Source organism: Homalodisca vitripennis, chromosome 5 (assembly GCF_021130785.1).
Source record: "Homalodisca vitripennis isolate AUS2020 chromosome 5, UT_GWSS_2.1, whole genome shotgun sequence".
Lineage (NCBI taxonomy): Eukaryota > Metazoa > Arthropoda > Insecta > Hemiptera > Cicadellidae > Homalodisca > Homalodisca vitripennis.
The window spans coordinates 147152708-147178873 of NC_060211.1; the positions used below are offsets into that span (position 1 = coordinate 147152708).

The 26166-nt window shown below is 30.2% G+C and overlaps 1 protein-coding gene across 50 annotated transcripts in view; it reads right to left on the bottom strand.

The window, feature by feature from the left end:
• LOC124362991 overlaps window positions 1-26166 on the bottom strand; it is a 217854-nt gene that overhangs the window by 123507 nt on the left and 68181 nt on the right. For all 50 annotated transcript variants that reach the window (XM_046817976.1, XM_046818021.1, XM_046818001.1 and 47 more), the window contains 4 exons: window positions 21154-21180; window positions 20077-20130; window positions 16615-16731; window positions 15768-15815 (listed from right to left, as the gene is read on the bottom strand). In XM_046817976.1, the coding sequence (XP_046673932.1) occupies window positions 15768-15815; window positions 16615-16731; window positions 20077-20130; window positions 21154-21180 (246 nt within the window). The remainder of the gene's footprint in view (window positions 1-15767; window positions 15816-16614; window positions 16732-20076; window positions 20131-21153; window positions 21181-26166) is intronic.

The following is a 26166-nucleotide window of genomic DNA, read 5'->3' on the forward strand; positions in this document are numbered from 1 at the left end:
ATATGATTATATTAGGAAGATATATTTCAGCAATAAGTTAACAACAAATTTATATATATATATATATATATATATATATATATATATATATATATATATATAATTTATATTTAACATTAGTTTTTTTTTTTTCAAATAAAACTATAGCTATTAACTATCATTCACTGATTCAACGATAGCATGTGAAATTTCTTCTTACCTAATTGGATTATGAACTTTAAACACAAGGAGGCCTTAAATTTGAGAATTCTTTGAAAGAATTATAGCTTTTCTCCCCTTTAGAAAATTTTAAATGAAACATAGTGAAACAATCAAAAGCTCTCAAGTGGTAAAAATCGGCTATATTTAATTGGTTTGGAGGAAATTTTAAATTTGAATTAAAACCACAAGTCCATAAGAATATTTACAATTTGAGAACGCAACCAAATTGTAAAAATCTAAACGAAGTTATAATAAGCTTGCATTGATAATTTCCTACCGAAAAAACCAAAAGCAACTTTTGCTTCTGGTACAATGCATCCAAGGTGCCTCGTACTAAATCGTAAAATATGTATATATATGTATGTATGTATATATATAAGTAGATATGAATGTGAGGGTTCTAGCTCACTTTTGGGACAGTCAGAAAATCAACGTAAAATACTGTTTAAAGGACAATAAACTAATCTGTAACTCACGAATGAAAAATTAACCGAATCTATAGCTGTTTTACTGTTCATTGTAGGCTTCTAATTTCTTAAGCTGTTTTAATGAAAAAATCCAGAAATCTCAATGAAAAATCTATAAACGGAAATAATGAAATTTGCTAACATTCGCTCAACAGAAAATAAGACGATTTTTACTGAATTTCTCTAATATCGTTCTTAATCACATCATAGGCTAAAAATTTCTCAGAAACCACAACCACATAACAAATCGCGTTTGTAACAGCTTTTTGAAAATCCATATTGATAATTATATCGTTCTTTGAACTAGAAATATTTGTCAAACTCTTTGTTGTATCAATGACATAAATGGGTCTATTTGCTATAAATTCTTTGGGGTTGTAATACATTTCCATATTTTTGTAGTAAACTTTCTTAAAATCTTGATACATCTGATACATGATTCTGAAAAGACCACCGGAAATGTTTAAATTTTGTAATTCATCTGGATAATAAGAACCGTTCAATTTTACTCTGATATTTTTTACATCCAAACTATCAAACTTTGAAGGATTTTTTTCTTGATTATTCTGTCTATCTGTTTGAAAACCTATAATAACGAACTTGGGATTGAAGATATTTCTATAAATATTTGTGATATCGAACGAATAAGTTGTTCCGGAAATACCTTTTTGTTCAATACATTGCCAATCTAGAAAATTAAACGTGATGTTTTGAGATTTTATAATTTCATCAATCAACTGAATTTTACTCGTGGTTTTGTAATCAATCATCGGAACTCTAATGAAAAACTCGTTAATTGTAATTTTGCCATCAACAGGCATAACATTTCCAGTTGCAGTCTTCAGAATCACATCATCGTCTTCTGCTCTTATAAAACTTAGATAAAATCCTCCTTTATAGATCGGAATAGTAACATTTTCAAAAAATCCTAAGCCGAAATGTGCTAAATCACCGACCGCTTCAAATTGTCCAAATTTAAAAGTTGATTCAAAACTGTTTGAAAATACATCACTTTTTGAATACGAAATAGTTCCTTTAATAGTGCTTAATTGGCCACAGTTTTCGACTTCTTCTATCAATTTATTGTGTTTTCTTACTTCAATCTTAGAAAATAAAAACGGTATAAAATTATCGATTAATCTAACATTATCAGTTCCAAGATATGCTTGACCATCTTGTTTTGTTAAAGTTCCAGAAATATAAAACTGGAAGTTAGACGAGCAAAAGTTATCTCCAAAATCAATATTAAACTCAGTTCTTTTATTCGGTTCATTCAAATGTTGTTTACTAATTGGATAGAAATTTTTAAACTCCGCCCTTTCAATATCACTAGCATACTTTCTGTAGTCCACCATTTAATAAGAGAAAATTTAGAAATTTTAAACATCATGTATCATTTTTTCATCGATCTAATGTACGTTTTTATAAGAAAAGATATAAATTTTAGTAAAATAATTAAAAAGATTAGAGTCATTTTTAATGATCTACTTCGTCATATTCAGGATTCTCTTCCTTAAATTTTGCAATTTCGGCCACATATTTCAATAAAATCTGCACAGGATAGTAACCGCTATCTATAATATTGTTCCAATCAACTGTATCTTTATTTTCATCCAAAAACTTTAGACTCAAGTGTTGATAGAGGCAAAGAACAGACATATGATCTTTTAATTGATAATGTATATTTTCTTGAATGAACTCTGGGGACAGATTTTGATATTTAGCAATGTTATACCAATTCAATTTGTTTACGTATAATCTCATCATATCTTCGGATAATTCATATTTTTGAGAAATGTCATCCCAATGTTCTTTTTTCAAATCTCTTTCGTGTTGCATTATAAAAAGATCGAAAGCACTGTAGTGTCCCGCCATCTCTATTTATTAGGGAAAAATTTCAAGTTTTTATAAATTGGCTCTTTTTTGCGTTACATTCAGCACATTTTCCAGAAATTCTTTTAACTCCATTGATATTTGCGTAATATTTTATATCATTTGTTGCAGTTTTTGCCTTACACCTCACACAATATATGAGCGCCATTTATATAAGGAAAATTAGTCATCATAGCCGCCTAATCCATTAAATCTGATGTCGATGGCTCTAAAACTTATAACAACATCTTCTTTAAATTTATTAAAGTTTTCTTCTAATTTTTGAAATTTGACAGCATAAGAATCATTGTATTCAACACATTTATGACCAATATTCTCAAAAGTTTTCGTAGCATCTAAACTAAACTTATCAAAAGACTCTTTAAATTTAGTAAGTTTTTCATTAATTTCCCCAACATCGTCTACTGATCTTCTATTTCTGGCTTCTAACTTGTCATAGACTTCTGTTGTAAAATCTTTAACATGCTGTTTATGATTCTCATAATTTTGTTTTAGTTCATTAAACATTTTAATAGGATCTTCTAATTGAATCATTACAACAACATCAAATGGATTAATTCCTTTACTAACACCGCTAATTCTTTTTCCTTTAAAATCTAAGGCATTTTTAACATTCGGATCATGTAAATCAACAATATCGATGTTTTCTGATAATTTTAGAGGTTTTAAAATTTGTTCTTTAACAACAACATCATGTTTGTCAATACCAGGTCGAACACCGACAATTCTTTTCTTATTAGCCAAACTAACATAATTCTTTTCAACTTTGATTGCTTCAGTAATTTCATCAGCTTTTTCGATGTGAGACATTAAATTGGTAAATAATTTTTTTACACCATCATCAACTTCTTTTTCCAATGTTTTTATTTTATCAGCAACTTCATTTGAACTCATGAAATTTGCAAGTTTGTTATCATATTCTGCTTTAAAATCTTCAATCTCGACAGCAAACATATCTGAATCTGGAAGGTTTTGTAATACATTTTCTAACTTGTTATCAAACTCATTTCTCAAACTATCAAAATTCAAACTATTATCTACATTTTGAATAATTTGTGTTCCAAATACGTCAAAAATATTTTGTGAATCCATATTTATTAAGCAATAATTTGTTAACAACTTCTTTAAAATCTTTACCATTACTCAGTTCATTCAACACAAAAACACATAAATGACCACAAATTGGGGGATCTTTATAGTCTTGAATCTGAGAATCATTGTAGTAGACGCTTGATTTTTTCAAATATTTGATCAATTCTATAGGTGGTTTGTCCTCAATTCTTCCATACGAATCAAAATAACATGCATTCTTATCATTTTTATAATAACAAATCCAATGCGTTCCACTTCCCATAATCGAGTCTAAATTCACAATTCCACATTCAAATTTCTTAACTTTTTCAGGTAATGTATCTCTCATGAAGATTCCTCTAAAATGTTTAATATTTTTGCAGATTTCTTCCAATTCCCCGAATGTTAAAGGTTTAAATTTTTTTTTCAATGTTTGATTTCACGTAATTCAAAGTTTTTTCATCTAATCCAGATCCTGTAACATCTTCCAACTCTTTATCTAACCAATTTAAAATGTTTCGAACAATAGGAATCACATCCTTTTTAACGATTGGAGCAGCTTTACGAACATAAGGAACAACATTTTTAACAACTGGAATATTTTCTCCAAAATCTAATAAATCTTTCAAAAGTCCACCATTTTTGAGTTCTTTCAACTGATTATAAGAAAATTCTATTCTGGTTCCTTTATTGTTTTTCTTATGTTTTTCGAGTTTATTGTATTGTCTATTTGTTAAAAATATCTTATCTTCGCCATTTTTTAGTTGATCTATTTTAAATTGAATACTAACGGGTATTTTCTTCTTAAAAGCGGATTTTATTTTTTCTTTCTGATTTTTACTGAAATTTACGTTCACCTCCATTTATATAGTTAAAATTTCAAGTTCTCTTCGATTCCCATTCCTAGTTTTCTCTTCAAAAACATTGCTCCAGCTGTTGGAAGCGCAACAAATCTTTCACCTAAACTAGCATCTTTTGATAAAAATCTATCCATTGCCTTATCTTGCAAAACTTTATCTGCGATATGTCTGGAATTTGTGTCTCTATGTTTTGCATAAAAAATATCGTGTTCCATAGCAGCTTGATCTAATTTATTTATACCAGGATCTCCTCTTTTCAATCTTTTTTCGAGTTTTGTGCCAGGCCCCAGATACTGATAAGTTGGTACGTGTAATTCAAAAGGTAAATTGTTGATAAAATCATTCAAAAGTCCACTACCCTCAATCATAGATGAACTTATTGCCGGCAAAACTCGTTTTAAATATTTAATTCCATCAGGTTTTTCAATCATTTCATCAAGTTTGTTCGAAATAAAATCTTTAATCGCTTTCTTTTCGTTCAAAAAATTGTTGTTTCCAGCCTTTGCTTGAGCATAAATATAATTAATAATTCCATCGAGTTTTGTCAAATCGTCGATATATCTGTACTCAATCTTATTATCACTGTATTTTCTCACACCTGATCCTTCGATTCGTTTTTCCCAAATTGGTTTAATCAAATTGAGATATTTTTTACCTTTACTTGACTTTGGTTTCTTAGTTGATGGATCATTATTTTTGTAAATTGAATCAGATTTCCATAAAATTTCAGTATACTTTTTCAAGTCTTCTTCAGAATATAAACCGTCTTTTGGAACATCAGTGCCTGTTAATAATCTCCATAAACCTTGAGTTCCTTCATATGTTTTTTCATTAATAATGATATCATTATGCTCAAAATTCACGGGCAAATTTCCAATCATAAAACTTTTCTTTTTTCTGTCCCAATACAAACCAAATTTATCATCCTTTGCTCTAGGAAGAAATTTTTTACCAATTTCACCAATTATTATATCCGTTGTTCCAGGACTTATTGGTTCAACTATGGTAGAGTCTTCAATGATTCGAGGTCTAAATGGTGTTGAAGATGGTAATTTTGGCAATTCAATCTCAGATTCTGGTATCGAAATATCAGCAAATTGTCGTACAACTGGAACCAAATTCATCAAATTTTGATTATCACTTAAAACATTTTCAATTTTACCTTCAACATTTTTAATTGCAGAAGTTACAGGTTGATTAATTTTTTGAATAAATTCTTGTTCTTTTTCATCAATTCGAATCTGTTCTTTAAATTCTTTTATTAATTTCTTTTCGATTTGATCAAGTTTTTTCGCTTCTTCTGAAGTTACGTTCGCCATTTATTTAGAAAAATTTTGAAACGTGAACGTGGAACGTATAACGTGAACGTGGAACGAGAACACGAAACGTGGAACGTAAAACGTGAACACGGAACGTAAAACGTGAACGTGGAACGTGGAAACGTGAACACGAAACGTGAAAACGAGAACACGAAACGTGAACACGGAACGTAAAACGTGAACGTGGAACGTGAAACACGAACGTGAAACATGAACGTGAAACATGAACGTGAAACGTAAACACGAACGTGAAACATGAACGTGAAACATGAACGTGAAACATGAACGTGAACGTGGAACGTGAACGTGGAACGTGAACGTGGAACGTAAAAACGTGAAACATGAACGTGAAACATGAACGTGAAACATGAACGTGAACGTGAAACATGAACGTGAAACATGAACGTGAAACATGAACGTGAACGTGGAACGTAAAAACGAGAACACGAAACGTAAACGTGAACGTAAAATCATGAAAACAACTAGATTATCACACGTTTATATTGGAAAATTTATTCAAATATTTACCACTTTTAGGCTTCAAAGTTAGATTAATAGTTAAAAATCCGTAGTCTTCCTTCCAAATTTTATCACATAACTCAATAAAGTGGTTAAAACTCATATCAGATCCCACATAATTGTTATAAATCTTTCTCGAATAGTGATCATCTTGCTTAAAAATACACAACATATTCAGGTTATTTCTTATAACTTGTTTATCAACCTTTGAAAAGCATTGGGAAAGATAGATACAAGATATGTTTTTGTGACGGGACATTACGAAATATTCCTTAATAACGTCCTGATTTTCCAAAATACAATCATCAAAAACGATTAACGAATTGGGTTTACATTCGCTTAACGGAACTATGTCCTCAGAAGCATTATAAAAATGTGATATTTTTTTGTTTAAGTTTTTCTCAATATTTTCAAATCTTTCTTGTAATTTTTTATAGGCGTCTTGTTCTAAAGATTTACTAAAAACATACAAATTGGAATAAGGAATCAACCTATTGTAGATAAAATTCAATAGTAAAGTTGTTTTTCCACATCCACTTGAACCAACAATTAACAATCTGATTGGTTGATCTTTCTTATTTTCTTCAAACGTTTGAAGTTTTATCTGATCTTTTTGCTTTAAAAATTTCTCCATTTAAATAGAAGATTTTCATCTTGAAGCACCGCTTGCGAAAATGAAGCTGTTCAAGTTGACTTCAAAAAGCTCTAAATTAGTTTTAAACTTGGAACATCCTATACACTTAGAGGAAGAATCAAATTATTTTATCGGTTTAAGCGGTTTTTATTCTGACAATTTTGTAATAAATATTAGTGAAATTTCTCCTTATTGTATAGGATTTAGTGAGAAGAACATAACAAAATATTACGGTTTAAACAAAGGATATTATACTTTCGATCAAATAAAAAATTCCCTTAAAAATTATCTGAAAACATTCAAACAATCAGATAAATCTTTAAACTTTGACGAAAACAAGTTTGAAATGCAAAAAAATTATCTCTCTAATAAAATTCAAATAAAATCACCAGTAAGAATAATGTTTTCAGCAATTATTGTAGAATTGTTAGGGTTTGTTCAAGAAACTATTGAGCCAAATCAGGTATATTTAGGAAATAAAACGCCAAAATTTAGACCGTTCGATGTAATTGAAGTGCACTGCAATCTCGTTGAACCTAGTTTTGAAAATCATACCGAACATTTACACAAAGAATCTGAAATTTTGTACACTTTTTTCCCAAATGTTGCTTATGGATCAAAAATCAGTGAAAAACCGAATGAAATCGATTATATTCCAATTAGAAAAAATATTAAAAGAATTCAAAAAATCGTTCTAACTATACAAGACTCTGAGGGAAATTTATTAAATAATGAGAGTAAAACAACAATATATTTAAGATTGAAAAAGGAATAAAAATGAGTTGATGATGATGACAAAATTCAATATTTTTACTTAAAAAACAAGAGTCTATGCCATAGACCCTTTCAAAATCTTCATCCTGACACTTTTTTTATCAATGAATCTGGCCTTCATTCTCAAAATAAAAATTACTAGTTAAATTTCTTTTCTATCTAAATGGAGTCAGTTGTAGACCTACTCAATAATCAACTTAGATTTAAAAGCAAACATATCTTTACAATTGTTGACGAAAATAATGAATTTTGGTTTAAGGCTAAAGATGTTGCAGAAATATTGGAATTTAAAAATACGAGACAAGCTATCATAGATCATGTTAAAGAAAAATACAAAAAAAGCTTTGAAAACATAGATTCTGACAAGGGTATCGAATCGCGACTCTTACAAAAATTACATCCAGACACTATTTTCATCAATGAATCAGGACTTTATACTCAAAATAAAAATTGCTTGTTAAATTTTATTTCTATCTAAATGGAGTCAGTTGTAGACCTACTCAATAATCAACTAAAATTCAATAACAAACATATCTTTACGATTGTTGACGAAAACAATGTGATCTGGTTTAAGGCTAAAGACGTAGCAAAAATTCTAGAATATGAAAATACTATGCAAACGATCAGAATAAACGTTGACGAAGATGATAAAAACTTCTATTTTAATCTAAATATAAGGGGGGCTATAAATAGCTTACCTTCAAACTTCCAAAATAACACTGTTTTCGTTAATGAATCTGGACTTTATTCTTTAATTTTGAGATCGCATAAACCAGAAGCGAAATTGTTTAAAAATTGGGTTACGAAAGAAGTATTACCTTCCATTAGAAAATATGGTGAGTACAAACTCAAAAACGAAAATAAGCAGTTAAAAGATGAAATAAAACAGTTACAAATTTCAGGTCAAATGAAATCCTTGAAAATAGAGAATCAAGAATTGCGAATGGAATTAATGAAGAGAGATATGATATGTAAAAATTTTGATAAGAAAAAGCACCATGTTTTTGTATTAATTAAGAAGAATCACATGTGGGAATGGCCTTATTATGTTATCAGAGCTCAGAAACGAGAAATACCAAACCGATTAAAACATCTAAAAATAAATTATCCTGAATTAGAGATTTTGTTCATTGATGACGAACCAAATTCTATCAATCTGTATAACCAAATGAAAGAATCTTTGAATATTTTATACAACGGAAATCATTTTACTACAAATATGGCAGAATCTCGACTGATTTATAGAATATCTAAATTACACGATGAAAATGTTAAACTCTCGAATTATGATATTTTGTTTGTAAATGTTTTTGAAGATAAGGTAACCATTGAATGATTCGTCCACACTCGCAAAGAGTCGGTTTCTTTTGACTTTCTCGTTTAATTCTTCTAGCACAATCTCTACAAAAAGCCTTCTTGTTATCTTTACTATAATGCCAATCGTAAAATTTGGAAATATCCTTAATTTCTTTACAAACGCAACATTTTTTCTCTTCTAACGTTAATTTTTCTAATTTATCGTATAATTCTCTTGCATATTTTTTATGACAATCCTTACAATAATAGTATAATCCATCTTTGGTATTCTTATTTTTATGAAAAGCTTCAAAATCTTTAAATTCTTTGCACCTTGAACATTTCTTTTGAGCCTCCATTTATATAGAAAAAATCTTTGACTTTCTCAATTCATATTCATAAAACTTTCCGGTTATTTCTTCATTATTTAAATCTTTTATACTATAAGTTACAGGATCTGTGTTATTAATTTGATAAATCACAAAGATTTCTCTTGACCAATTGTTCTTATATTTGTTCGAAAATGTTTGTTTTTTACTAACAATTCTTACATGATCATCGACTTTAAATTTAGTTTTCGTGTGAATTTCAGGTGGAACATACTCGAAAACTGTCTCTAATAACTCCTTTTCGGCATCCTTATCTACGTCTTTAGGCTTCATTTTGATTGTGCTGTGAACAGTATCGTTATATTTCTTTACGATTTCTTGAAGAATATCGATCCATTTAAAGTTTTTATTAATCTCAAAAATTACTTTCATTCTCTCATTTTGAGTTCTGTTATATCTCTCTACAATACTTGATTTCTCTTCGTTTTCAGTATGATAAATCTTAATGTTGTATTTCCTCAAAACATCGTTAAATTCTTTATTTTTAAACTCTAAACCCTTATCTGTATGAAGTAGGTTAGGAGGTTTGTGATTGATCCTTATGGCATCTTTTACTATATCTTCGAAAGCTTTTGAAACATCCTTGCCGTTTTTTCTTTTGATAGCTCTTGACCAAGCATATTTTGAGAAAGTATCAATAACATTTAACATATACTTAAATCCATCATTTTGATCTGAATAGTTAGACATTATTACTAAATCTGCTACCCATAAATCGTCAATTCCTAAAGTTATAATTTTTCTCTTTTTAAACTTTTTTCGTACTGGTGCATGAATTTCTCGAGCTTCAATCTCTATCTCATCTTTAGTCTTCAATTCTTGCTTAACAGGTTTTGGATTTGGATTCTTTATAAACTTACTCTTGTTTGTCTTACATTTTGAACATTTTGCAGCAATTCTATACAATCCATTTTGAGTTTGAACAATTTTAGAATCTATATTTTTCGTTTTCTTTTTACACTTGTGACAGTGAATTAAATCATCTTCCATTTACATATCAAAGTTTCCAAGTTTATTTAATTCGTCTAATATATCTGTTTTATATCCATACGGTACTGTATCGATCTTATTTTCTAGGACAATTCTCTTATCATCTTTAGCGTTCAGTGCCAGCTTGTTTATGGTAACAGTGTACAACTCATGTTTATAACTTTTGATGACTGTCATCTCCCTAAATTCTTCTTTATCTTCGAACAAACATCTCTTCAAGTTTTCGATATTTATTGTTTTATTTACAACGCTTCTCTTAATTCCTTTACACCTAACTGGATTTTTGTCTAGATATTTGTACGAGTACATCTTAGACCTTAAACCACAAAATTCTTCTAAAACTTCGCTATTTAACTCATCTTTGAATTTCCCTATTACCTTCTTATTTTTAGTAGTGAAACATTCATGATCTTTTGGATAATCACTTGTATCAAAGTCATCTATATTTTCTTTAATAATTTTAAAAGGATCTCGTTTCAATTCTAGAAAATAACTGTCTGTGTCCATGTAACACAGATTCAAATCTGGATCAAACTTCTTTAATTTGTTGTAATAAAACTCGTACATTAGCAATTTTGATAGGTCAAGAACTGAAAATCCTATGTAGATCGGTTTGTTAAATTTAACCTTTTGTTTATACATGTGACTCGCTATACAGTTGTCGTCAAAGATAGTGAAGCTTTTGAAGTTCGTTTTCTTGGCCTGTTTCATTGAAAATTCTTCATTTCCTAGTCTAATATCGCATCTATTTCGCACATTTTCCATACTTTTTCCAAAAACTGAGTTGTTCATCAGCTTATAAAAATCCTTCTCAAAGTCACTTGTAGCTTTGGTCCTCATATTAGTATTAAAATCAATGTACTCTTTCATAAAAGGCTTCTGATCGAATGCAATAACTCTATTCACATGTTTCAAAATCATACCTTGTTCCAAATAGAACTTCAAATTTCTCGAATGAACGACGTATTCAGTTTTATCCAGTAGAGTTGTGCAAAGTTTGTTTTTAAAATGTTCTGGAGCAAGAGGTAAATCCTTGTGATGTTCGTGTAAATTTGTTGGATATCCAAGATCGACTTCGAGAATATAGCCATAATCTTCGTCGCCAGTGAGTTCCAAAATTGTTTCTTTCCATTCTGCTGTTGTATACGTTTTAGGATCCATCCACTTGATATCACTATACGGCAGTTTTTGCATAAGTCCATACCCATAAAGGTTGTTTGCATCGACGTACAACAAATAGTTTTCGGGCTTTGTCTTATCAAAATCTTTTAAATATTTGTTATTTGCTTTCACATATCGTTTAATACACTGAGAAATGCCTCCGCGAATACCTTTTTCGATCATCAAATACATATTATAATCACTAATTAATTGTAATTCTATCTTCGTTAATTTTAACATAGCATCCCATGCAAGACTGGGAGCTGTTAGATAGTGTGCTGGATCAAGCTTATAGCAATTCAAACAAATATTCCTAAAATTTTCAAAGATATCAGCGAGCAATAGAACATCTTGAATGTTATAGAGATCAGAGTAATTTCCTAGATTTTTCTCTTTTAATTTGTTCCAAACATTTAAGTAGTGTTGAAAATCTTTCTCAGATATGCTCTCATCTGTCAAAAGTGAATAGAAATCTTGAATTCTCAATTCTTCTGTGTAATCAAGTTTTTCAATACTGTCGATAAATTCATAGGGAAATATTCCTTTTCCAGATAGAATTTTAAAAATCTCGTCGTCGTCATTTGACTGTCTTTCTATTATCTCATTCAGTCCATCTTGTATAAAATGATTTGTATGTTTGAAGTCTTCTCTCTTTAGATTTTTAGCTAACTTTTCTATAGACGATGCCATAAATCTGAACGTATCTACGAAAGAAAACTTGATGAATTTTCTTGGCTTATCACCTTCGAATTCATAGCCATATCCAGAATTTACAGAATAATTTATATATTTTTCATCGGTGTTTGCAATCAAATCAACATTTCCATATTGTTTAGCCAATTCTTTTATGTACAAATGAGTATCGTAATTTGACATATTGTGGCAGAAAACGGGAATATTTTGAGGAAATTTGAGATTCAAGTTACAAGATAAATGAGCAGCACCTCGAAATTTACCTGTTAAATGACAATGATCTCGTACTTTTTTTCTTGTTTGATTATCAAAACCCTCACATTCACAAATATGACAAAGACTGGAATTTTGATACGAAATTTCTTCTTCTTCAGTTAATTTCATGGGTTTTTTGTTCTTAGAATTATATTTTTTAGCTATGTATTTCGATAATTTATTGAGCTCTTCAAACAATTGTTTTGGAACATTCGGCAAATCTTCTTCATTTTTGGCTCGATAACATATCGGTTTGTACATGCGATTTGTCACATTTGACACTAAATATAGAGTAAAACCATAAGGAATGTGCTTCTGAATCTTGGTTGTAGTCGACTTTTGCGGATTGTTTTTGCATGTGAGAATCTTCTCTAATATGCTTTCAAAATCCATATAAATAACGTAAGGATGAGAAAATTTCTTTTGATAATTAATAAATGTTGTTGTTTGACCTGGAAACGGCATAATTGGCTTACAAACTTCGTGATTTTTACAAATTTCTAAATGGTCTGTTAAATCTCCAGATTTGTAGAAATGGCTTAAACATCTTCTGCATAGAAATTTTTTATTTTTACACTTAGATAACTGAGAGAAAACGAGCTTATTTAAATCTGTTATCAAAACATAATGAGATTTGTCATCTTGTTTAACATACAATAAATCGATTTCTAACTCGGCATCATAAATTTCTGAAATTTGTAACGGAACAATATTGAGTTTTTCATCAAAACTATAGACATTTACAGACATTTTCGGATAATTATACTTTGCTTTACTGCTTCGTTTTTCAAATAATTGTATATCTTTTAAGGACATTGGATACTCGAAACCTGAAAATATCTCGTCATTTACAAATTTCTCGTATTGCTTTGCTCTGTCAGCATTCTTTTCAGGTTTTTCAATAGCGCATCGGATAGAATAAACAAAACAGAAATCATCTTTATTTTTGATATTTACACAAGCTTTCTTATCTTTGATTTTCTTTGGCAAATCGATATATGATCCTGCGTTCATTATTTCGTGTTTATTAAGGCTCAAAACTAGTTGTTTGCAGCTTTTAAATGTCCATCCAGAACCCTTATTTGGATGATTTGTCTGTTCTCGATGTGTTAATTTATTAAATTGCTTAGTAATAAAATCGTTTACATCAAAGATCTCGTCTGCTTTTATAGTAAAGTACATTGGACAAGTTTGTGTTTCACCGTTCACTAAAGTTCGTTCGTATTCGCATTCTAAAGAGAGATATCCTTTACTATTTTTCACAGTTTCTTGAAATTTTTCGATTAAACTTTTAATTTCTGGGCGCAAAATAGAAAGATATTTGTAAATTGACATGAAATTGTCGTTCAAATTTGTTAAAATGTATTGCTTAAATAGACCATGTATTGAGGATAAAACTTCTACATCAATGATATTTTCAGGTTTCTCATTAAGAGTTTTGTCAATTTCTTCGATCATTTCAGACTTAGTTTTATCGTTTGTTTCAATGGACAATTTCTCAGCGATTGATTGAATTTTTTCATCTTTAAATAGATTGAGATCTTTTTTACTTTCCTTAAAATTTTTCTTTAGTTCACGCAATTTTTCTATATTGTACATCTTCTCGTGACCATCGATTTGATTCTCTTTAGCCCAAGTCCTCAAATAATTTAGTTCTTTATTATAAATTTCTTTGTTCTTCAAATGATTTTTCGACTTATAATGTCGGGTAAAATGATGTTCGAAAACATCTTTTTTGCAGTACGGGCAGGATATCTTTTTCCTCTCCATTTAAATAGGGAAAATTTGAATCTGCCAAGTTTTACTTTTTAGTAAAATATCTTTTTATTAAGCTGAAAAATAGCAATAATTCAGTAGATTTCTAAGGATTTTTATCAAAATTTGATAAAAATCAGCACAATTTATGGTTGAACAGCCTTTGATTCTTCTATTTAAAGAAGAAAAATTTGTTTAACTAACACTTTGAAAAGTACAGATTTTTACTAAAATTTGATACAAATCAGCACAATTTATGGTTAAACAGCCTTTGATTCTTCTATTTATATAGAAAAAATTTTATTTAGAGATTTTTTCAATTTCAATTTTGTAGTGATTTTTCGAGAAATATCGTTCACATTATCAACTTTAAAGCTAAAAATTCGCAATAATTAGAGAAATTCAGTAGATTTTCAGGATTTTTCAAAAAAACTCTAGTATATATGCACCTTAAGAGCTGTGGTTTTGACCCTAAAAACACGTTTTTAGGGTCAAAACCCCGGTTTTTTGTGTATTTTGGAAGTATAGTGTTGATTTTTCACCTTAAAAGTGTAGAAGTATTAATTTTTTTCTATGTAAATGGCACTGTTACAAGAGTTGAATAAGGTTGGTGATTTAACATTCAAAGAATACAAGAAATTAATAGAATTAGAAGAAAATAAGAAATACAAAATTGTGAATTTGGAGAAAATGAAAGATAAATTCGGGTTTACAATAATTGCCGAGTTGGAAGATTGTAAAGTACACTTGCCAAACAGATTTTTGACTGTTTTGGATGAAAAAAAGATTAAAGAATTGAACAAAAATGAAAAATTACACTTGGTTGTTACTGGAAAGAAGACTATTAAAGATAAAGACTGTGTTACAATTAACTTCGTGGAATAAAGATTTCGAAGATTTCTGGATTTTTTCATTAAAACAGCTTAAGAAATTAGAAGCCTACAATGAACAGTAAAACAGCTATAGATTCGGTTAATTTTTCATTCGTGAGTTACAGATTAGTTTATTGTCCTTTAAACAGTATTTTACGTTGATTTTCTGACTGTCCCAAAAGTGAGCTAGAATCCTCACATTCATATCTACTTATATATATATATATATATTTAATTTCAATGTTTATTGAAATAAATAAGGCAATTGCCATTTATACAATTTCATGTATGTATATATATATATATATATATATATATATATATATACATATATTATTGTTCACATGATCACAATAACAATATTGAATAGGAGTTTTTGTTCATATGATCGCAAGAATAATATTATATATCTTTCATAAATATACAATGTATATAAATTAATTAAAAAGACGAACAAACACACGGATGGACTGTCTCTTGACAACAAAATAAATACATTCTATGTAGACCCGAGATAAATCTATGTAGGTGTTAATTATTGAGCACAGCGTGTAAAAATGACTAACCAAAGAAAACTAACCGCAGGTAACCTGTGGAGATTGGAGAGATGTTTCTTACCTGTGTACCTCTGCGCGCCCAACCGGGTAGAGATCTGGAGTCGTTCTCCTAAACAGGTTAAAATTAAAATAATAAATAGTCAAACATTATAATAACAGCAACAAATTATAAACACTATAATATATGTATAGGGTAGATGGAACGCTCTTAACTGTCTTTGATACATTTTTCGTGCGTATAAAATTAAAACTTGCATAAATACATGACAATAGCTATTGCTTATACATTCAGGGAAGGCTTCTTACTTCATGAATTGTCTATGGAATTTCATAAATGAATAAATCAAGCAGAATAAGTCACGAGAATACATAATTGAACTACCAGGCCAATTAATTTTTGAAACTGCGATACTAAATCTGTCATATATTGATGTTGCATGCAAAATTTCAAATCTTAAGCTCATTTCATTAGGCTGTATGTGTTACAATGGCACATGTTACTGTGTCATACATTGTACTCAGTTTATTTGGAACTTTATATGTTCTGTGATATTCTCACTGCCACCCATAAAGATACCCATAATTCCAATTTTGGAAAATTGCTAAAGCTTGGCTAAAATGAATAGAGAGACGTTCTCCACAACAAAACTACTTGTTGATTGTATAGAAATAAAGGTCCGTGCAACATTCCAAGTCTATAAGCTGTTTCGTTCTAGAGATATAAAGCGGAAAGAAATGCAGACAAAAATGAATTAACTATTTCCAGACCCTCGAGTATATAGTTGTGTTATTGCTAAGAAAACCGAATAAATAAATATAAAGAGGGAGGTTTATAAGTATTACATTTTGATAATATTCTTCTTACTGTACAAGTAACTGATTCGTTGTTACGTAAATTACACACTCACCGGTGATTCACACAAATAATCCTCAAATACTCCTTCTTCAGTACATGAGGCATCCGCATTGTAGGTCTCATCTCCTCGGCCCACAGAGAAAGTTCTATTCATTGCACCGCTTACGCACTATTAAATCAATAATAGAAAATCTTGTTAAGAAGATATAAGACATTAAGTTTCAAATAAAACATTTATCAAGTTTAACTTTAATAAACTAATAATTTATTTCAAAAAATACTGAATCTCTAATTCTACGATAGCATTCAATCTTTCCTCGTAACAATAACTTGGATAAAGAACTTCATTTTTCAAGTCCTAAACATGAAAACTAATTTCCCAGGATGAATTTTCTAATCGTTTTCTTTTATTAAGGCTAATAATAAAATAGTTTTCCTATATTCTATATTATATTATATAAATATCCTACAAATGTCAACGTACCTCGCGTATCGCCATCTTCAAATTTAAAAAATAAACAAATATAATATTCAACTTACATAAGTTTTCGATCTTTAACTTTATAAATTCAAATCTAGTTGACCATAGAATAAAATCGATTGGCCACAGATTTTTGACACACTTAAGGAGGCCTCAAATTTCATAATAATGTTAAGGAACGATAGCTTTCTCTTTCCTCTTTGGATAATGTCAAGGTTTAATTAAAATTATGTTCAAAACTCGTACTAAATGATAATATACTAAAAAAAAGTTAAATAGCAAAAATGGAAAATGTTACTTGGTTAGGAGGAAAGTTAACAAGTTTTCCCATAAAAACAGAAGTCGGTGGAAATTTGTATAATTTAAGGATGTGACTGGATTGTAAATAGAAATTTATTTTAATGTACATATATTAATAATCACCCACCACAAAACAATTATTTTACAAATTCAGTTTCGTTTCTAACACAATATACTAAAGGGACCACGTACAATAACAAAATCTTCATTTTTGTTTCTGGTATAATTTATCCACTAATGTATCGTACTAAAATGAAAAAAATCTAGCGTTTCGAGAGTAGCCGTGTATTTAAAACAGTAATGAAAAAATATTATCATACTTTTACTATAGATCACATAATTACAAATTAAGTCTAATTTGAATTTAATTTATACATTGCTGTAAACTTATACAATAATTGATCAAAAACGTTGTTTGTGGACGACTCTGGAATTTTTAACATTATGGCACATAAGTAATTAGAGATACAATTCTGATTATGTTAATGAACGTTGTTAGTATTTGTATGCTGCACTTGTTAGTATAATACGGCGTCTACAGATCAGAGAACCTTGCACTAAATAGTACAAGCCGACAGATTGCATGTGGTCCTCGGCCCAACGATGTGCAGCGGAGAGGGGAGGGTAGTCACGAGCTCAGTCTGAGAGCCGGCTCCCCTCCAATGTTGCTCCTTTTCAGCCACGGTTCCCCTCTCACGCATCTAGGAGACCACATAGAATCTCTCGGCCTGCATCAGCTTTACAGATATTTAGTCATATATCCCTGGGATAAATTAATTCTAGTGTTGCCAAAATATTTTTAGTTATTCATTTTAATAATAGCTTATAAACTGAAACACAACAACTTTAAAGCACAACAGCTTACAAAATAAAATAAATAAATAAACTATTCAGATATTAAATAACTTTATTAGTTTTATAAAATTATAACTATTAGTTGTTTCAATATTTTTTATTTTAATAAAATTTGTGTTAAGATCCGAATCGGGTTAGTAATAATAAATTTTATTTCAATTAAAACAATTTTTTTTAATTTATTTATTTTGTGTCACATTACGCATAGCAATATTTAAGCTTTCGTAATTTTGATAAAGAATACCAACAATATTATTAATAATTCTAATTCTAATGTGATTATTGGTTTTACAAATAATGTAATTTTTAGTGAAATGTATGCAGCTCAACTAATAGATAAATTTGATTAAATTACAATTAATCTTTACTAAAATATACTATTCTTTGTTAGTGGAACTGCTCATAACTGCTTACAATTTTCCATAAGTTTACAAGGCCTACAACTTGGTTTATTTGCCATTCAGCATTTAGAGGATTCCTAAATTTTGGGTTGTTCATTAAGTCTTCCAAAGAGTAGGTGAAAGCACATTATTTTTTATACTTATATTTCTATTAATAGGTGCAAATGAATCAATACTATTACTGAGATAGTTAGTTTACCATTATAGTACAGTTTTAAGATGTTCCCTTTCAATCAGAACTTGTGCTTATCTACTTATATATTTTAAAAACATATTGCTTGCATTACAAATGTTCTGGCAATGTTTTACTGTAGAATTTTAGGATCGAACTTTTAATGTTCGTTGAGGAATAACTTTAAATTGTTGCTTTCACTTGTAAATAAATTTAGTTTTAAAACAATAATTTCTACACTGTAATTACTCATTTCATACAACCATCTCACATTCATTTCAATATTTAATTTAATTTAGAAATTTATTAGTAATAATAATTAAATAATTAAGGAATAATTATTTATAAATTGTCTCAAATTTAACTACAAACAATAATAAATACAAAATCAAAATTAATCAAAATCCACCTTATTACATATAAAACTCAAAAGTTATAAAGTGAACTAAAGTCAGTGATACAGTGTGCAGGGATGATTGTTGAAGAGTGAAGAGAGCAGAGATTTGAAAGGTGAAGAGGAGAGAGGGATCTGGAAGAAGTGAAGCAAGATTATTTAAGTAAAGAAACTGGCTACATTTATTCAGCAGTATTTGAAAGATTACTTTATTAAGTTCTTATTATCACTGAAGTACAAAGAAGCAGAAGACAGACATTGGGTGAGAAAATTCCTTTTAAGTTTAATAGTGATTCATTGGAAGAACATAAAACCCAGGAACATTCGATTTGGCTAATAATTCAAAATTAATATAATTAAAATTTAACAACAATTATTTTTCAAAATTACAATATCTTTTATAAAAAAAAACCCCTATATTTCTATTTCATTAAGCCAGCACGACCACCCTACCCTAAAAAAATTAAAAATAATTGTGTTTAAAAATTTACCATTATTGTATCCTCCATCTTGTTTCAAAATTCAAACTTGTATGTCAATTAATTTATCATCATTAAAGTTCACATTTATATCATACTGAGTTATTTGTTATTTCTAACTATAATCAGAATACAAATTAAGTTTAACCATTTATTTAAAGTGTATAATAGTAATATTATATTACAACACCTAAGTATATTAATGCATGGATACATATATGGGTACATATACAAAGATACTTATATATAACTGTGACGTACTCTTTAAATGCTAAGAAATAAATAGACTTACATCATCAGCTAAGAACTTATCTTGACTTGACGTTTACACGATTACAAGAACAATATTATATCTCTTAAAAATTGAAAGCTATCCTATTAACGTATAATATAAGTCTAAACTAAATATTCCAATCAACAGTAAGTACGTACCGAGTCGTTTCCGGTCGACCAGGTTCCGATTGACGAATTCAAATCCTCGCACTCCTGTTTGATAAAACAACATTATGTACAACAAAGCCGTCTCAATAGTATGCATCATGTTACTGCTACTACTCCTACGTACAGGAGGTGCGCAACTTTCCTGTGTATCTACACAATTGTGTTTGTTCAGCCAAGAGTATACAACATTATCAATGTAAATTTTTTAATTTCTTTTAATTTTCTTGCCAGCAATATAATACACTGTCAGATGTGAGTACACAATAATAATACAATTAACTTTTTTCTTAAAAATTAACTAACTTAAATGTAAACTGGATAGATGCAACGACAACACATTTTATATATAATGCATTTTTATAAGGTAATAGCTGTTTCCCGCGGCTTTGCACGCTTTTCATAAGCTTTGCCCGTGTATGTGAACTTCTGGTTTAATTGAATTATATTTACAACGCCGATGTAGAGTTTGCCTTGTTGCCACGAGCAAGAAAATATGTTTATGTTTATAGCCATTTTGCACGTACATGTACTTTATTATAAAGTGGTCTAACACTCAAACTTTAAGTTCAATCAGAAATGCATCTTAAAGACAAATATACATAATAACTTAGCGCCTTCAAATAGTGTTTGGCTATGAAATATACGTAACTGTCTCGTAATTGCAGTTTATAGTGTGCAGGCGCTTTTAAACCTTTTATCTTTTGCAGCACCGCTTGGTGGTGAGTTACATCAATGGGCATAGCTTTATAAACCTTCTCCGTGGAAACATACGTATACATACAAATTTTCATAATGGTCTGTCTAATATTTTGCGATTCCATAAAGGACAAACACACAAACATTCATTTATACATATATACTATATATATATATATATATATATATATATATATAAAGTTAATGTCAAGCATATTAATTGCATATTATTGTACAAATACCAATACAACACTTGGAGTACAAACATAATTTTCGTATTTACATTACAAGCGATATAATTAAATCAATGAATTGTACATAAAACAATAAAATATGTATGAAATTATCTTATTATTTAGCTGGTTCACTTACCGACTCTTCAGGGCCATGATATAGCCTCTGTAAAACAATTAAAGAAAAGCCAAGTTAGAATGTATAGGTTTATTTTTAAATGTTATATTATATTAATTTTAAAACATGCATTCTTGCACTGTCTATATAGCTTTTACTCAACATATTTTTTGTTTAACACAAGTGGCCGTCATTGATACTGACATATATCATGATTTTTAATTCCATGCTCAATTATTAAAATGTCATTGATACGTCTAATTGATTTCTTAACCCAATTTATTGTAGTATATATAATTAAAATATACTCGTATTTATTATAATTGTATCATTAATAATTAAATTTATATCATTTCCTTACCCACCAAATTCTGCTTTCAATTATTTCTAATTTAATATTTGTATAAATCTGTACTATATATATATATATACACTATTTAAAATTTATGTATTATATATAATACATATATAATATATATATATATATATATATAGAAATATATTATATATATATATATTTATAATATATTTATATTATATTGTGATTCAATGTTTATTGAAATTAAATAAGGCTGTTGCCATTTATACAATTTTACGCAAATAAAAGTCATTTGACAGGTATTTGGTCTTCCGATCATATGTTAGTTTGCTTATTTAAACGCATATGTGACAGATACGGCCAAATACAAAATAATTGAATCGGAAAAAGTTAGCGCTCTGTGGTGTAATGGTAGCACATTCACCCGGCAAGTGAGAGATCCGGGTTCGACTCCCGGCGGAGCAAGTACTTTTTGTGATTCAATGTTTATTTAAATTATATATATATATATATATATATATATATATATATATATACAGGGTGTCCAAAAAGTCCCAGATCGGTTAAATATTTTTTTTAAATATTTAAAATAGATCTACAAAACCTTACACAAAGTTACTGAACATAAAAATCTATTTTATCACATATTCGGTGATCCGCTACTTCCTCAGGGGGGCGACCCGCTAGGAGTCAGAAGAAAATCTGAAATGTAAGCATAGGTTGATATGCATATCAAATAAAATTTTTTTATTAGTAGAGTACAGAGCCGCAAACCTGACCTCAAACGGATAACCGAGTCAAAAATGACAGCCGTTCAAAGATGGCCGTACTCTACTAAGGAGCTGTAGCAGCTGGGCATGTACTAATGGATTGAAAATGTTAAGAGATGTATTGGCTTTTAAGTAACCACGTGAAGATTTGGCAGAAAGGAACTTTAAGTGCGACAAAAGAATTCGTGGTGGTGTGTGCAAGCGAAGATGAAGAAAGAGTTTGAATAAAATATACGGTAACATGACAAGCAGTAATACGATACAGAAGATATAAAGTACGAATGGAAAATCTTCGGAAAAAGTCGATGGTCATTAAGCAGCGATGTCCTCTAGTATATGACTGAACGTTCGGGTGATGGTTGATATGTTTCTACTTAAGTTGTGAGGTACTAAAATGTACATTGTATTTTTTTTATTATTTTGGGTCGTCCATTCAAGTTTTATTGTGGGATTAGTTTTCCCGTCAACAATGATTAACGGGATCCAGATAAAACAAGTTAGCCTCAGCTATCGTGCTACGGACATGTTCGCCGCTTGACGGGTTGCGGCATGAACGATAAGTCGCGCATGCTCTCCAACGCAAACTCGTTAGACGGACCGGCCAGCAGAAGAGCGGAGAGGTCAGTCTACACAATCCTATCACGACGATAAGACCCACTGTGCGCTGAGATCTTAACCTCACTCCTGCCGACTTGTTCGTGAGATACGGACGTATCGATTACTTCTTGCTATTGGTAATATATTACTTCAATTACTATACTTATCATAATTAACAATTCATAAATATTCTGTATCGTTTTTATATGTTGTGCCACACGAAATTTACTTATAACGTATTATTCTTGGTATTCTTTTACTTTACTTGCTATCTTACTTAACCTATGTTCGTGTAATACGGACCTAACCTTTAAATTTGGTGTTAGTGGTTATTTTCTTTTCTTACTATCTTACTTAATCTATGTTCGTGCGATACGGACCTAACCTTTAAATCGGTTATTGGTTATTGGTATTATTGGTTCTTTACTTTACTTACTATCTTACTTAATCTATGTTCGTGCGATACGGACCTAACCTTTAAATTGTTTATTGGTATTATTGGTTCTTTACTTTACTTACTATCTTACTTAATCTATGTTCGTGCAATACGGACCTAACCTTTAAATTGGTTATTGGTTATTGGTATTATTGGTTCTTTACTTTACTTACTATCTTTTCTTAATCTATGTTCGTGTAATACGGACCTAACCTTTAAATTTGGTGTTAGTGGTTATTTTCTTTTCTTACTATCTTACTTAATCTATATTCGTGTAATACGGACCTAACCTTTAAAATTTGGTATTAGTGGTTCTTTACTTTACTTATTATCTTACTTAATCTATGTTCGTGTGATACGGACCTAACCTTTAAATTGTTTATTGGTATTATTGGTTCTTTACTTTACTTACTATCTTACTTAATCTATCTTCGTGCGGGTACGGACCTAACCTTTAAATTGGTTATTGGTTATTGGTATTATTGGTTCTTTACTTTACTTACTATCTTACTTAATCTATGTTCGTGCGATACGGACCTAACCTTTAAATTGTTTATTGGTATTATTGGTTCTTTACTTTACTTACTATCTTACTTAATCTATGTTCGTGCAATACGGACCTAACCTTTAAATTGGTTATTGGTTATTGGTATTATTGGTTCTTTACTTTACTTACTATCTTTCTTAATCTATGTTCGTGTAATACGGACCTAACCTTTAAATTTGGTATTATTGGTTCTTTACTTTACTTACTATCTTACTTAACCTATGTTCGTGCAATACGGACCTAACAAATAGATTATTGCTCTGGGGTCTATTATTATTTCTCTTACACTTTTCTTACTTAATCTTTGTAAATACGATACTGACCAAACATTATATATTGTTCTTAGTGTTGATATTACTTTTGTTCATACTATTTTCATAACATACAGTGTTTTGCGGTTTTGAGATAGCTTTGATTTAGATAGAGATCTAGGTAGTTATGCTTTTGTGTTTTCTTTAATTGATGATAGTAAATATCTTATTTATCGACATCATTTTATTTCAAATTCTTAAATTTTTCAAGGCCAGTTGGGTAATGATGGTTTACTAAATGCTTGAACGTTACCACCACCTTAGGTGATAGCAATATATCTGAACCCAACTGATATACATAATCCATAAGAATAAAGTTTAGACCCCTGGATCGAATCCCCGCTTGATTGGGCTCATCTACGGTATGCGGTACGTGTCATTCTTAACAGTAAAATGGTTGTGTTGAGAAAAGACACGTCACATTTTGGGCGCCCGAACAGGGACGGATATTCGAACAGACTCGACTGATGTTTACATTACAGTTATCGTCACGTAAAAATAACCGATAAAAATTAAAATATCTAGACTCATATTCTATTTTAGTCCTACCGTATCTACATTGCACATCATGTTTCCATTGAGCTTTCTCCGAATCTGGAGGCTTCTTTATGTCTTCTGTTTCATTCAAATATATACTGCCTACCTGGTCGTTCGAAAACTACTGACCCTAAAAGTGAGGATAATAAAGTCACACTCACAGACTGGAACTTTAACTACAGATGTTGCTGTTACTAGCCCTCTTAAAGACGCAAATGTTGCTACCACAACAACTAAAACGTCTACTGCTCCATCAAGTCAAGTCCATTCCGGTACAATACCAAAAGTATTGCCCGTTACTACTGAATCATTAGCCTCAGGGAAACAAACCACGATAAGGGGAAGTTCCGAAAAAGTTGGATGGATTTATAATCTGAAGAAGCCTGAGTTGATTGAAGAAATGTCAAAATATGGTTTACCAATCGAAGGAAATAGTGAAGATCTACGCTCTCGTTTTGTGACTTTCTTAAGGAGCCAAGGGATTAGTTCGAACTCCCTCTACATATACAAAGAGTTTAGATAATACACTCTTAAGTGCTGAAAATACTGAGGTTCAGGGTACTTCAAACTATTCCTGCTGCCTAACCTTCAACTAACCCTGCACAAACACTGGTCCCAGAAACTGCGTACTATTCAACCAAAAATAAGCAGGTAAGCATGGAAGGAATGAGACATCGCCAGTACAACCCCAACTCCCAGGATATGGACAGGTAATGGAAACCGAGGACACCAACAATTAAGGCAGTCGGTTAGACCCAATTTGGTTCAAACGGTGCAATATTCACAAGCGGCTACTTTACAAAACGATCAGAAACAGTACAGGCTCGGCGAGGTAAAGTCAAATTCAGGTCCAGGACCTACAGTGAACCCTCCTACCAGGAATATCCGTAGAGAGGCTGTTCCAATTTGCTGGAACTGCGAAGAAACTGGACACAGATTCAGTGAGTGTACTAAACCTAAGAGGCTCCGCTGCTATAACTGCAAAACGGAAAGAAAGGTATCAAAAACAACGGATTGACGATGTAGTAGTACCGGAAAAACACCATGTTGATCCCAGACCAAGGAGGTCAGCTGAGATCCCGATATTGTCCAAACACGACCTCCAACAGGGAAAATTTTCCTGTGCCAAAGAATTAACACACTACTCGGGTAGTTTTTGACTTGGGAAGCTACGTGATTGTCGACCATATGTAACTGTTAACATTTCTTGAAAACAATTTAAGGCTCTGATTGATACTGGTGCTATGGTTAGCATAGTAGGCGAAGATTTAGTAGATCATTTAAAATATAATTCTATAAACCCCCAAAATACAAACATACCTTTGCAAATGGCCAATGGTTTTAAAACCTATGTAAAACACTCGTATTTGGTTAACTTTGAAATTAACGAAGCCCATATTGAGGCAAAACTCTTGTATGTACCAAACCTTACTTCGTCCTTAGTATTGGGGATGGATATAATAAATGAGTTAAATTTAGTTTATATAAAACACACCGTCTTCAAAACGTGAAACGCA